This window comes from Dendrobium catenatum, unplaced genomic scaffold, assembly GCF_001605985.2.
Source record: "Dendrobium catenatum unplaced genomic scaffold, ASM160598v2 fragScaff_scaffold_231, whole genome shotgun sequence".
NCBI classification, from domain to species: Eukaryota; Viridiplantae; Streptophyta; class Magnoliopsida; order Asparagales; family Orchidaceae; genus Dendrobium; species Dendrobium catenatum.
In genome coordinates, this window is record NW_021318693.1 from 6,771,500 (window position 1) to 6,785,809 (window position 14,310).

Sequence of the window (14,310 nt, forward strand, 5' to 3'; positions counted from 1 at the left end):
GTTGCTCTCTGTAAAATTTTTTGTCACAGAGCGAAATCTAATTATATGTCAACCACCTTCAGACACTCTTTACACTTCCACGGATATTCCTACCCGCCACCCCGTACGAAAATCAAACCGTCTCCCCCCCCGCTAACCCCCCCACCCCTACTCTGCCCCCCACTCCAGGCTTACCCATGCCCCTACTCTCCCTCCCCATCTTGTGCCAGCCTCACCATCCGCTGTCTTCCGGCAGTCCTAAATAGAAACCGGCCGCAGCTCTGAGCCGGGCCGGTGCCGCGGGCCGGCCGACCGGGTGCCGGCGGGCCACAACCCGGGGTTCGAGGTCGTTGTCAACCGGCAACCCGCCGGGTCGGGTCCGGGTTCGGTTTTTCGACCCGTTTCTCTACCGGTTCGGGTTAGGGTCGACCTGTTTCGCACCCGGGTCAGTTCGGGTTCGACCCGAACCCGACCCGTGACCCGAAATTGACACCCCTACTGAGTACTCATTCAACCCTTGGCGAGGATGCATGGCGGAGCCCGAATGGAACTTTGGATTTGTGCACGACGACCAAGGTCAAGTTGACATCTTCCAATCACCGTTCTTTGATGTGGGCTTCGATTTCGACGACACTATTAAAGATTACATCGACCGCATCCAGTACACATTAGTTGATGTGATCGGCGAGCAAAGATCAAAGGGACGTTGGATCATCCTTGGACGACCGCCATCCTCTACCACTCCGGCCAACTATCCAAGAACAATGATCTTAGGCTCCTTCCTCGGAGTGACCTCGGTTCTAATGTGGAGACTCTTCTTCCGCTAAAGCCAAGACTAGTTGAGCGTTTGGGCTTCAAAGGTGAAAGTTCTCATTATTAAATCACGGATTCTTATTTATCGTCGTAGTTTTACAATTGATCTTTGCATTTTCTTAAATTGTTTGGTTAATCGACTCCGCTCTTCTTAACCTAAGCAAGTTAAAAACCACGAATTCCAAGGATCAATCTTTTGCTATAAGGGATATATTTATTTTGGATTATTTTGTTAAAATTGCTCTCTTTAATTTCCTTAAAGTAACTCCATCGCATGTTTGTTTCACATCATCTTGGTATCAGAGCATGGCTAGCATGCTTTCCCTTTGCTAGATGCATCCTAGGAATCCACTTTAAATTAGCCTTAGTAGTTCGCATGCATAACATCATTTAGATAGTTTTATTTACTGTTTTTCTACTGCTATCCAGAAAATTCTGCATTATTTCATCTTACATTAGCATAATCATGTGTTTAAGTGCTGCCTTCAAACCTACATTGTTTCTAATTGCTTAGGGCAACCACACCCTTGAGTTTGACTGTTGTCCTCACTGTTCCAGCAGCTTTTAGCCATCGTTTAGTGAACTTTTAGCCTTCGTTTGAGTGCTGTCCACTCCCTCGAAACCTTCCTAACACCTAGACAACTTAAACAAACGGCTGTAGTTTGCTGTCCACCTCATTCCTGCACTGTTTAGTGACATTTAGGTGACTTTAAACTTGTGATAACTTGCTGTTCACACCCTAGAGTCCATCTAAATTGCGTAGATAACTTCGTCTATCATTTTAGATTGCTGTCCAGTAATTTTCCTTCACCATATAGTAAGTCGAAATGGTGTTTTCTCCTTGTAGAGTGTGGTACCTTGCACCCAATCTTAATTAGGTTTCACTTGACACTTACCCATGGATCCGATAAGACTCCAAAAGAGTTTAGATGACATCATTAACCTAGTGGACAATATGACTAGAATTATGACGGAGAAACCCGTTGACTATCCCCGCTCTAATTACATGCCCACTCAGCTTATCGCCCGAGACCTGAGCCTAGGCCTCCACGACCTCACTTAGAATCATCATATCGTCTGCCTACCTTTGATGGTTCTTTGGACGTTTACTGCTTTAGGGAATGGGTTAGACAACTAGATGACTATTTTGAATCATGTCATATCCCTGAGTCCCACCAGATTAGCATCGCTAAGTCTCACCTTAAAGGTCGAGCTCTTCAATTTTGGATAAAATTTGAAGATCATAAAGAGTATCGCGGTGAGTACCTTACTTGGAAAGACATGAGACGAGAACTTAATTTGAAAAACCGACCCCCCCTACTAGTGACTGCCATCTAGAGCATCACCCTACCTCTTTCATTGGGACAAACCATGGACATCACTATAGTCGAAACCAACCTTCATTTAATAACATCAGGGTTGCTGCCCCACCCTGTAGGTCTTCACCTAACCTTAATGGCCGATCCTCTATTGGGTCTTCTGATAGATCAACCTCTTATGACTCCCCACTGAGACCCACTTCTAGTGATCCCAGTCAACCTTTAGCCTCCCCAGTCCTTGACCCTGCAAGTGTACTTTTGATAGAGAAATGCATTAACAAGAAAACATCCTCTGAACCTAAAGCTAAGTGCATCCACGTGATACCAGTCAACCTTTAGCCTCCCAGTCCTTGACCCTGCAAGTGTACTTTTGATAGAGAAATGCATTAACAAGAAAACATCCTCTGAACCTAAAGCTAAGTGCATCCATTTCGTGGATGCTAATGATATTAAGGATAACGAAGACTTCTTTGATGATGGAACAAAAGTAATTGAATCAGACTCCCTGAATGACTTAAACCCTGAACTAGGAAAGCTAGGACCTTTAAACGTCGACACCTTAGTCCACCCCGATCCTAGTCTCCTCGAGGATAAGCATTTGGACAAAGTATGCCTGGATGATAGTAATGTGATCTCGAAAGGAGTCAATCGGACTTCGAACACTTTAAATTTAAATTTGGAAGATCCTGATTTAGTTGTAACACCTACTGAGATGACTCCGGATAATTCTGATTTAATTTTGGATAGTTCTGATTTAGTTTTGGATAATTCTGATTTAATTCTGGATAATTCTGATGGCGACTTAGATGATATCGAGTTGGAAGTAAGTCAATCGAATTTATCACCTGATTTAAGTGAAACGAAACCCATGGATCTTAGGGTTGCAACCAAACCTGAGTCTCTTTCAGAAGACAGTACTTTGAGTCTGAAAGTTTTTGAGCCTGATTTGAGCAATGAGCCCCCTCTTGTTTCATTAGAGTCTAACTTTAGAGCTGCTCAATTGGATTTATATTTGGCCGAGTGTGTCATTCCTGATTCATACATTTTGCCCGTTATAGCCTCGTCCTACCAGGATAAGGACCACTTCTATCCTAGTTGGATGAATTTATTAGATGACACTACCCCCACTAGGAGACTGCTGTCGACCCTACAAAAATCACCTATAGAAGTGTCCTGGTAGCTAAGAGTGTCTTCATTCCTCCCCCTACACCAGTTCCCTTAGACCAAACACTTTAGACCCTCTTCTCGTGACTCATCCACCTTTTTTCTAGCCATGTGTTTGTGTGAGTTAGTATGTTGTGTATGTGTTTTGTGGTCTATTGTCTTCCTATTTGTCTATGTTTTAAACTTTGGTAAGCTCATGAGTCTTGTCATTCATCATGCACACTCGATCTCTTGCATTTACATCTGCATTTCACCTTCTGGAGTTACTCAACGAAATTAAAAAGAAATTTGAACAAAGTAACACCCATTTTAAAATTATTGCTGATAACAAAAGAAGGTCCAAAGAATTCAAAGTTGGAGACTTTGTGATGGTACAGGTCCGCCTAGAACTTTTTCTCCGGGCGCCGTAAAGAAGTTGCATGCTCGAAACATCGAACCATTTAAGATAATATCAAAGGTTAATAGTAATGCCTACATACTGGACCTCTCTTGAGGCTTTAACTTGAATCCTACATTTAATATAGAAGATCTAATAACCTTGGAAGGACCTGAATTTTAACCCCAAAATCCACACCTTAAATCAGTCTTGTGTGACTCCACCTGGTGAGATCCCCAACCCAGCTCCACTCCCCAATTTACCTTACTCACCTATAGCGGAGCAATACTAGATGATGAGGTCACTTCCACAAAGGAAGGTGGGCGCTGAAGATACCTAGTTCCTTGGAAAGGGACACCGGAGATAGAGGATACTTGGATTGACAGGGACGAGCTACAGAGCCTAGACCCAGATCTCCTAGAGTTGTACGAGGGCTCCATAGATATCTACTCGACGGGGTCGAGTTTTCTCCCACCTGGGGAGAATGACGGGGACATCAGCAACGATTTCGACACATGTACCTTCAGGAGATGCAGGAGATCGACGGCCATGATCATGATCTGTATTTTCATCATTTTATGTAGTAGTTTATTTTTATTTTATGCTTTTCTGTTTTTGCCCTCATGGGTATTTGGTAGCTATTGTAGCCCAAGGGGCATTTTAGTCTTTGGCTTTCTTTGTCATTTTGAGGCCTATTTATATGGCTCTTTTCTTATGTAATAGCTAGTTTTTTTATGAATGAAAAGTTGACATCTCATGTTCTCTTTGTGAGTGCAAACCTCCACGATCTCTTAGTGAGTTCGTAGGAGAAGCTAGATCTCTTTGTGAGTTCTAGGTTTTTCTTGTTCTTCTATTTTTCCTTATCCCTCTTGATCTCGTCGTCGTCACGAAGGTTTGGGTGGAAGCAATTGTGGAAAATTGGAATTCACTCCTTGAATCCCGAGATATTTTTTACCTCTTCCTCCCTTTGCTCTTGCCGCCGCCTATTCCAAGCAGCCCAAAGCCGCCGGCCCCCCTTAGCTGCAGCCTCCCGCCGGCCAGCAACTCAGCCACCCGCCGACCAGCCTCCCGCCGGCCAGCCCAACAACCCCATCCCGCCGCCTCCCCCTCTTGAATTCTCAGCATTTGAATTTCAAATCCCTTGAGTAATCACTTTCCTAATTGGTGCTCATTCATTAATTCAACCCATTAATGAGATTAAAGCCAAATTCGAAATTCAAATTTGGTTTCCCTCTCATTTTAAAATTTGGGAAGTTACTTAAGACATAATTAAATCTGAAATTAAAATTCAGATTTAATTCATTTATCTACTCAAACTTGGGCCCCACCTCATCAAAACCGAAACCCCCTCTCTCCTCTAGCTTGGCCGGCCACTCCCCTCTCTCTCCCCCCTTTTAATTCTCTTTTATTGCTTCCTTAATCCCTTTCCTCATAAGTTAATTTCAATTTCAAATTTTGAAAACTGAAATTAATCCCTCACTTTTGGAAATCTGAACTAAAATTCAGATTTTAGTTTTTCCCTCATAACCTCACCCACCCCCTCTCTCTCCTCCAAAACCGTGACTCCTCCCTCTCCTATCATGAGTACTCATTCAACCCTTGGCGAGGATGCATGGCGGAGCCCGAATGGAACTTTGGAGTTGTGCACGACGAACAAGGTCAAGTTGACATCCTCCAATCACCGTTCTTTCACGTGGGCTTCGATTTCGACGACACTATTGAAGATTACATCGACCGCATCCAGTACGCATTAGTTGATGTGATCGACGAGCAAAGATCAAAGGGACGTTGGATCATCCTTGGACGACCGCCATCCTCTACCACTCCGGCCACCTTTCCAAGAACGACGATCTTAGGCTCCTTCCTCGGAGTGACCTCGGTTCTAATGTGGAGACTCTTCTTCCGCTAAAGCCTAGACTAGTTGAGCGTTTGGGCTTCAAAGGTGAAAGTTCTCATTATTAAATCACGGATTCTTATTTATCGTCGTAGTTTTACAATTGATCTTTGCATTTTCTTAAATTGTTTAGTTAATCGGCTCCGCTCTTCTTAATCTAAGCCAGTTAAAAACCACGAATTCCAAGGATCAATCTTTTGCTATAAGCGATACATTTATTTTGGATTATTTTGTTAAAATTGCTCTCTTTAATTTCCTTAAAGTAACTCCATCACATGCTCTGTTTAAAATTGCGCAACAAGAGGTGCGCCTCTACGCAATTCTGGCCAAAAGCGCCTCGAGGCGCACGCAATTTTGGGCTTTGTTGAGGCGTACGCCTCACCCCTAGTAAGGCACGTCTCAATTGCGCAATTTTGGGTGAGGCGTACGCCTCTTCCAAATGGCCCCACCCACTTAAAATGAGCTCTTCTTTTCCCCCACACCCATTCGGCCCAGCTTATTCCCGAAAAATTCCGCCCGCAAGCTCAAGTTCGCGAAAACCAGAGGAGCTCGCACGGTCGGCCACCCTTCCCGCCGCCTATCCCGCCGGCGGCGTTTGGGATCGCAGCGGCTTCAAAGCCATCTAACGACATGAGGTGGTCGTGGATTACGAGGATGCGCCGGGAGGAGGCGGAGAGGGAGAGTAAGAGAGTGGAGAGGTCCAGCCGCCTTGTAGGAGAAGTCCACAAACGATTTTAGGTTTTTTTTTTTTTTTTTTACTTTTTGGTTAGATTTTTGAAGTGAAAGAAATTCTAGGGTTTTAGATTTTTTGAATTTTTTTGTGTGATTTTCGATTCTTTCATTAGGGATCATGGTTAGAGGCAAGGAAAAGGGGTCTTCGTCATTGAGGAGGGACCCTTCTTGAAAATATAGTGTACAAGTTGACATTGGCGGCGGAGAGAAGAACTATGTTTATTTGAAATGTAATTTTTGCGATAAAGTGGTGAAGGGAGGTGTTACCCGCATGAAGGAACATCTATCGTGCTCGCACAAAAATGTAACACCCTGTGCAGAAGTGCCGGACAATGTGAAGGAAGAAATAAGTGCTTACATGAAGAAAACTACCACTGCTAAACACTTACAACATGAGCAATTTGATGAAAGGGTCGAGCATGGTGCTTATTTTGGGAGTAAAGGTATTCCTTAACTTCTTATATGTTATTACATTACATTTATGTCAAGTAAGCAATGAACATGATAATGATCTTTTCTCTTAATGAACAGGGAAGAGAAAAGTGAGTCGTATTGAAAATGATGATGACATGACATTCATAGATATAATTGGAGAAGAATATTCACTTGAAGACCTATTTAGTGATGGGATATGATTTCATTTTATATGTTTTTTGTATTTTGGGAGTTTTGTTAAACTAATATTTTGTGATTTTGTACTTTGGGACATGATTTTATTACATCTACTTTCTTACTTTCCATTATTTTCATATATCATTTAGATGTTTTTATTGTAAGATACAATATTGCTATTATTTTCCTGCTAAAACCCTTAATTTTTCATTTACGCAATTCTGTGTCCGTGAGGTGTAATTACGCAATTTTAAACCTTGATCACATGTTTGTTTCACATCATGGAGTTATTTGCATTAGTGCAAAATTAATGTAGATGATTACTTTTTTGTTTGCTTTGAAGTGAACATAATATAAAAGGCCAACGATGGTGGTGGCCAAAGGCCAACGATGATGAGCATCAGTGACAGTGGTAGCTAGTGGTGGAGGCAAGCAGCAATGGTGATGATGGGTACGAAGGCATCCAGCAAGGGCAAGGGGGATAGCTGAGTCAACTTGTACTTTATTTTTAAATTTGATTGAAAACGGGTGAGTTTAGAACACATCAAAAATAACTATGAAGTAATTTCACCAAAAGTTTACTTTTCCTTCTTTTATCAATATACTCGATGCTCTTCCTACTCTATCACATGTGATTGCACAATGTGCCACAAAGATGAAAGAAGAAACTGTTGTTGGAATTCTCCCTTTTCCTACCTGAAATGAACCTAAATATCACATGCACATCAAGTTATCGTTTCCAAAGGCCATGAATTGGAACTTTGATGCTGTCCAGTCAGGTGCCTTCAATTCCTACTACCTGAATTAAAACCCGATTTAATTAACCCCGAATCCATTAATCTTAGGGTTATAATGAAACATGATTCTATTAAGGATAGTAATATGAGTTCAGAAGACAGTAATTTGAATTTAAAAGATTCAGAGCCTAGTTTGAACAATGAGCCTCCTCTTATTTTAATGGAGTTTATTTTAGGCGTTGCTCCTTTAGATTTATGTTTAAAAGAGTGTGTTTGTCTTGATTGGACTTATTTTACCAACTTTAACATTAGAGAGTGTATTAACATATACATTCGTGTCACCTCTCTAACTGTGTGTCCACATCTGTTCTAGGCACTCTACCCTATCTTTTGAGTCTCATACTTGTTGGTGACTCTTCGGTCTATCCCATTATGATTGTGAGTCAGGACCCATCGTCTTATCATATTCCTGATTCATCCGTTGTGCCCTCTATATGCTTGTCCTTCCCTGTTAAGGACCATCGTTCTCTTAGATGGATAAATTTGCTAGACTACCCTGCTACCTCTAGGAGACTACCTTTGACCTAGCTGAAACTCCATATAGAAATGCCCTTGTAGCTAAGGATGTCTTCATTGCTCCTCCTACACCAGTTCCCTTAAACATGAAAATTTTATGTCCTATCATTTTGTGACTAACCCATCGTTATGCTTATTTATGTGTGCTTGTGAGTCTGTATGTTTGTATGTCTGTTTTCTATCAAAATTGTCTCTGTTTAAAACTTTTGTGTAAGCCCACAAATCTTGTCATTCATCGTGCACACCGGGTCTCTTGCATCCACATTTGCATCTCATCTCCAAGAATTGCATAAGGAAATCAATAAAAGAATTTAACAAAGCAACGTTCACTATAAGCTTAATGTTGATCGTAAGAAAAGATTTAAAGAAATTGAAGTTGGAGGTTTTGCAAATGGTACGGATTCGTCCAGACTCCAGAGAGGTTCCCTCATGGAGCCGTTAAAAAGTTGCATGCTAGGAGTGTAGGGCCTTTTAAGATAATTTTGAAAATAAAATAATGATACTTATGTGCTAGACATTCCCGAAGATTTTAATATAAATCATATGTTTAATATTGAAGATTCAATAACCTTTGAGGGAGTTTAACCCTATTAATCCACTACATGATGAGTCTTGTGTGAACCCACCCAGTGAGATCCGCAACCTACCTCCACTCCCCAATTTACCTCATCTACCTAATGCGGAGAAGGTTGAAGCTATACTTGACGATGAAATCATTTCCACGAAAGATGGTGGGCGCCAAAGTTACTTGGTATGTTGGGACTTGGGAAGGAAAGCCGGTAACAGAAGACACGTGGATTGATCGAGATGAGCTGCAGAGGATATACCATGACCTTCTAGAGTGGTACAAGAGCTCCAGACACATTTATTCGACGGGGTCGAGCTTTCTCCCACCTGAGGAGAATGATGAGGACATCTGCTAGAGATTCAAACATGCGTATCGTCGGAAGAATCGTAAATCGATGGCTACGATTCAGAGTCTGTATTTTTGATGTATTTTCTATTATATGTATTATGTTGTTGCATTTGAGTTTTTCCATTTTACCCCTACGGAGAATTGAGTCTATGTTGTAGCCCGATGGCACTTTAGTCTTTTCGATTTTTCTTTCATTTAGGTCTATTTATAGGAGGTCTATTGCATTGTATAGGATGATGATGATGATGAATGAAAATTTCACTTTTCTTGCTTGATCTGTTTGTGAGTTCTTGAGAGGAGAATTCTTAAGTGAGGGTGATAACAATACTCGTCAACCTTGGTATATTCCTAGGTTCGCGGTTCGTCTTCTTTTTCCCTTACATCCCACCCCCTTCATTCCCCATAGTACCCATTTAAGTCGCATTAACTCCATTGGGGACCACATACATTGAATCTAGACATATTCTCCCCTCCTATGGCCGGCCCCTCCTCCCTTGGATTTTCTCTCTCTAATTAAACCCTCACCCCAATTAATATTCCTTAATTCTCTCATAAAGCTGCCGCCCCCCATTAGCCCTAATTTTGGGATTAATTTGAATTCAAATTACCCTCACCCCCTTTAGAAAATCTGAAATAAAATTCAAAATTTTCTAATTTATGCTTCCCTCCACTAAACCCAAAAGAACCCCACCACAATCCTAGTTCAAGCCGACACCTCCCGCCCCCGCGCCCCCTCAACCCTCTTCCCTCCTTCTAGTCATTGGTGTATGGCCGATCTTGAGATCGATCACGGCTTTGTTTACAACGCCCAATGAGAGATAGATATCTTCAGGTCTCCTTTCTACGAACCGGATTGGGAGTATGACGATTCGGTGGAAAGTTACGTCAACCGAATCATCTATTACCTCGCCGAGACGATCAAGCTTCAACAACCTAGAGTACCGTGGACTCTCCTCGGACAACCCGCTCCTACTCCACCGCCGACGACCTTCTCTTGGATCAAAGCCGTTTGTGTTGCAACCATCTTAGTGGCGTCGTTTAGTGTGTTGAAAGCTTCTCTCCGCTAAAACCCTAGATTGAGTGTGAGTGAGAACGGTAACTCTTGGTGAACTTTCTAAATATTAAACTTGGGATTTTAATTATGGCATATCTAGTAGTATTGTGATAATTTTGAATTGTCTTATCATGTTCTTATCTCTTAGTTTTGCAACTGCAAGCCAAGACAAATCTACTAATTAAGAATTCTTATAATCATGCCTTATGACTTATTAAACTTAAAGTAGCACGCTTCGTAATGCTTTTATTAATTCTGTACAATTCTTGGTGTGTTTCACATCAAGAAAACAATGGTATGCTTATTAATAATTTTCATAAAAGTTGATATTTTGGAATATTATTATCATTAAAAAGTATGTCATTATATTCTACTCGTTGAATGAAACAAATTGTTGTATATAAGTATATGCTAATTTGTAATGATGTTGAGGTTTTTGAATAAAATTCTTAAAGTTAAAAAAATGTATTATTGTACTAATTTAAAGTTCAATGTAGCTAGACATTTATTCCATGGCTGCAGGCACTTTAGACGGCATGCAATTGTGAAAAGCTGGGTTAATAAAATAAATAAATATTTACTTAGGATAACTTAATATACATACAGCCGATTGAGGGGGGTTCTTTAGTTTTCACACTACAAGTGTGAACAATCATGGCAGGGAGGGTGAGCAAATAGAAGCTGGAGATGTTGGAGCATGTGCTGGCCAAGCCTTGGTGTAAGGAATTTGAATTAAAAAAAAGTTATATAATGAAAGAAGAGAAGAGCAGAGAAGAAAAAGAAGACATAAAGGGAAAAGGTCAAAAATTTTGTAGCTTATTTATAAATTTACTATTAAAATTTTTTTGTTTAAATGTGTCAGTTGATATTTTAGCATATTCGTAATGTGAGGAGAATTAATATATGGAGTTGTGTATATTATGTAAAAATTGAAAGGTATTGTAGTTGTGAATTGATATAATTGTGTGAGCCCAAAAGTAGATAACATAAATAAATAATTAATGATTTGTGTGGTTGTAGATGCCTATACACACAAACAGACGCAACGTGGAGATAAAATATGCAAGTTGAATTTTTTTATATAAATATATATGTGCATTGACTTTAATAGTAGTGTACCATAAGTAAATTAGTTTGAACTGCATTACATAATTATTTCGTATATTATTATTTGGGAGGTGAAAATATTTACATGTTGTTATATGTTATTATATTAAATTAAGACAGATGAATTATCCAGATAAACTCACTTAAACGTTGATATATCGTACAATCATACTGATTTACTTGAATATCTATACTTATACCTAGTTAAAGAACAGGTAACATATATAGAAAAAAACAATAATAACATAAATCTGATAAATTGTCATGTTAAGTGATAGGAGGGTGAGCCTAATAGAGGATACATATGGGAAAGCCTATGAGATATAATATGAAACTTACGGGCTATAGAGGCAGTGTTACCCAGGAGCCCACGATCATAGACCTAGACATCCTAACATGACACCCCCTAAGGCTGATAAGAGAAAATTATGAAATGAACAAAAATTATAACTATGATTGTATATTGTGATTATTTGATTACATATTTTATACTATTAACTTTAATGCATAGTGATATTATCGATAATTATATAACATGAAATGAATGAGTAATTCAAGTGAGTCTAGTGTTGTCATATTGCAGTTTCTATATTACATACCCTGTATTTTCCTTATTACAATTATTATTGCATATCATATACATTAATTATTATAGTTATTATAGTCTCGAGCTGTTTATATGTGTTTCTTATTCACACATTAAAGTATTTTCCCATGCTCATATTATTAATTCTTTCTTACACTGAATATCGCATTAGAGTTGCATATCTTTATGGTCGTCGTAGCTCACCAGATCATCATTCTGACTGTTTTAACTAGAAAGAGGAAGGACAAAGTTGAACCGGATTAGTATCAGGTTCAATTGTTATTTTAAGTTTAATTTTGCCTTTGTAAAAAAGGCTTAGATTGAGGTCAGTGATCTGTTAATGGTCCATATTTTAGTTTTTGTCTATAGTTACTTTGTACATGAAAATGTATAGAAATAAATTTTGGACCACTTCTACCTTTGCTTAATGTTTCAGGACATAATATCTTTTATAATGCTTCACCTTGATGGGCATGAATTGTTTTATAGTGTAGGGGGATAGCATTAAGGTTTTCTGGTAGCTCCTTTGTTGCATCCTATGCAGCCTGCTAGGAGTAGGGTCAGCGTGGGGTGTGACATCCATAGTCCTAACTCTAATCTGAATCACTCAACCACCCCCTTCAGATACATGAATCATAACCGTAGCTAGCCTCCGTCCACACCAAAAGGACCACCTCTTTTCTTCCACTTCAACATAAGTTCTAACTCCTCAAATATCCTACACAACACCAACCATTTTGTAGTGTCTACTATAAATACCCACATCAATAATTTAATATAAAGTCCCCTGCCCGTGCAACTCTCAATGAGTATTATTGCTAGAGATGTATCAAATACATAAGCGAAGGCATGAATAATTTTGTCCATATTCATTTCTTTAGAACATTTTAACCTACTGTGATGATAGTCCCCTGGAATACATGCTGGATGTGAATAAACACGCAATTTCAATGAATCTGCAGCATGCGAAACATCAATGTTAGTTTGCTAATCTAGTCTATTGCCATAATAACTAAAACTTTGAATCTATGGCATTAGCAGGATAAATAGACCTAAAGATGCGTAATTCGTATTCATTGACCAACTGGAGAAATGAGACAATTCATTGTTAATATGAATTTTTTCCATTTATTTCTTCTAAAATAGTGCTTGAGGTTTTTCACTTTATATATTTTATTTATCTTATGGGGGAACACTTGACCGGCCGGGTTTAAGTGGCACTTTATCTAAATAAAATATAGTTCAGCCTGTAAATAACTCCAAAAAACTCATAAACCTATATTATTTTCACTAATTTATCAGAAAATTTCAACACTTTCTTCATAAATAAAGAGCGAGGAAATCTTTAAGCCCCACCTTCTATCAGTGAAGTGATTCAGAGAAGAAATATCAACAAACCAAGGGAAGCTGCCACTACATATTCATAAGGATATCAGAAGGGAAAATCGCACTTCTATGATGTCACAAACTGTGACAAGTTAAATTCATGAGTTCCCACAAGCTTAACAAAAAACTAAGAATTTTTCAAATAACTAACGAGCATATGTCTGATGGTTTTGGTACTCTCGAAAGAGCCCGTCCTTCTTCGTAATTGTGCCCGTTCCGCCCAAAACCCTAGACTTGAAACGTGCCAAAGGAGATTGAAGGAGAAGGCCAAAAGAAATACCGGGAGACGACATCGTCGATAAAGCTTCACAATATCGCAGACAACGGATTCCAAGCGCGAACCCTTCGTGCAGACGAACCGATCCCGTGAAATGGTAATACTTTTTTTTTTTCTGAGATTTAGTTGCATAACACTTATACTATTCTATTTACATATTTAACATCTAAAACTTTAATATTACATACATATCAATGAAATAGTAATACAATACATTTATTTGAATATAAGTATAAAATAAAAATAGGTGATTCATTTTTTAATTTAAATTAATGTAAAATAAATATTATGTAAAGCTCAAGTATGATGGTGATAAATCATCTGCATGGTAATAGTCTATGATTGTTGCGGCGAGCGACAATGGCCAGCAGAGGTAGGTGGTGGTGCTAGCCAACAGTGGTGCTCAATGGTAAGCGACGGAGGTGATGGTTAACGTTGAAAAAGGTAGAGAATTTGCAATGTAATTGAAAAATAATCAAATCTAAAGAAGTTTTCTATATCATAACTGAACTAAATGGAGCATTTCAAACACTTTAGAATTTTAGTCTATATTATTTTACTTCATATCAATCACCGATATTTTCAAAAATCTTGCATTTAGAATAATTAACATCTCTTTTACTTCAAATCAAACAACCCCTAAATACACCGGGATTTATATATATAACATTCAATATTTTCTCCTTTATATATAGAACAACTTCATTTTAATATTTAATAAAATCCTCCACCACAATGAGAGAAGAAGTTGTGATAGATCACAACAACGATAACGAGGCCAC

General features: G+C 39.1%; 1 protein-coding gene across 1 annotated transcript in view; it reads right to left on the bottom strand.

The window, feature by feature from the left end:
- LOC110116765 overlaps nucleotides 1-13,647 on the bottom strand; it is a 38,838-nt gene extending 25,191 nt beyond the window's left edge. Inside the window, exon 1 of the mRNA XM_028693200.1 lies at nucleotides 13,532-13,647. Within this exon, the coding sequence (XP_028549033.1) occupies nucleotides 13,532-13,544 (13 nt within the window). The 5' untranslated portion in view covers nucleotides 13,545-13,647. The remainder of the gene's footprint in view (nucleotides 1-13,531) is intronic.
- Nucleotides 13,648-14,310: the final 663 nt, after the last annotated feature.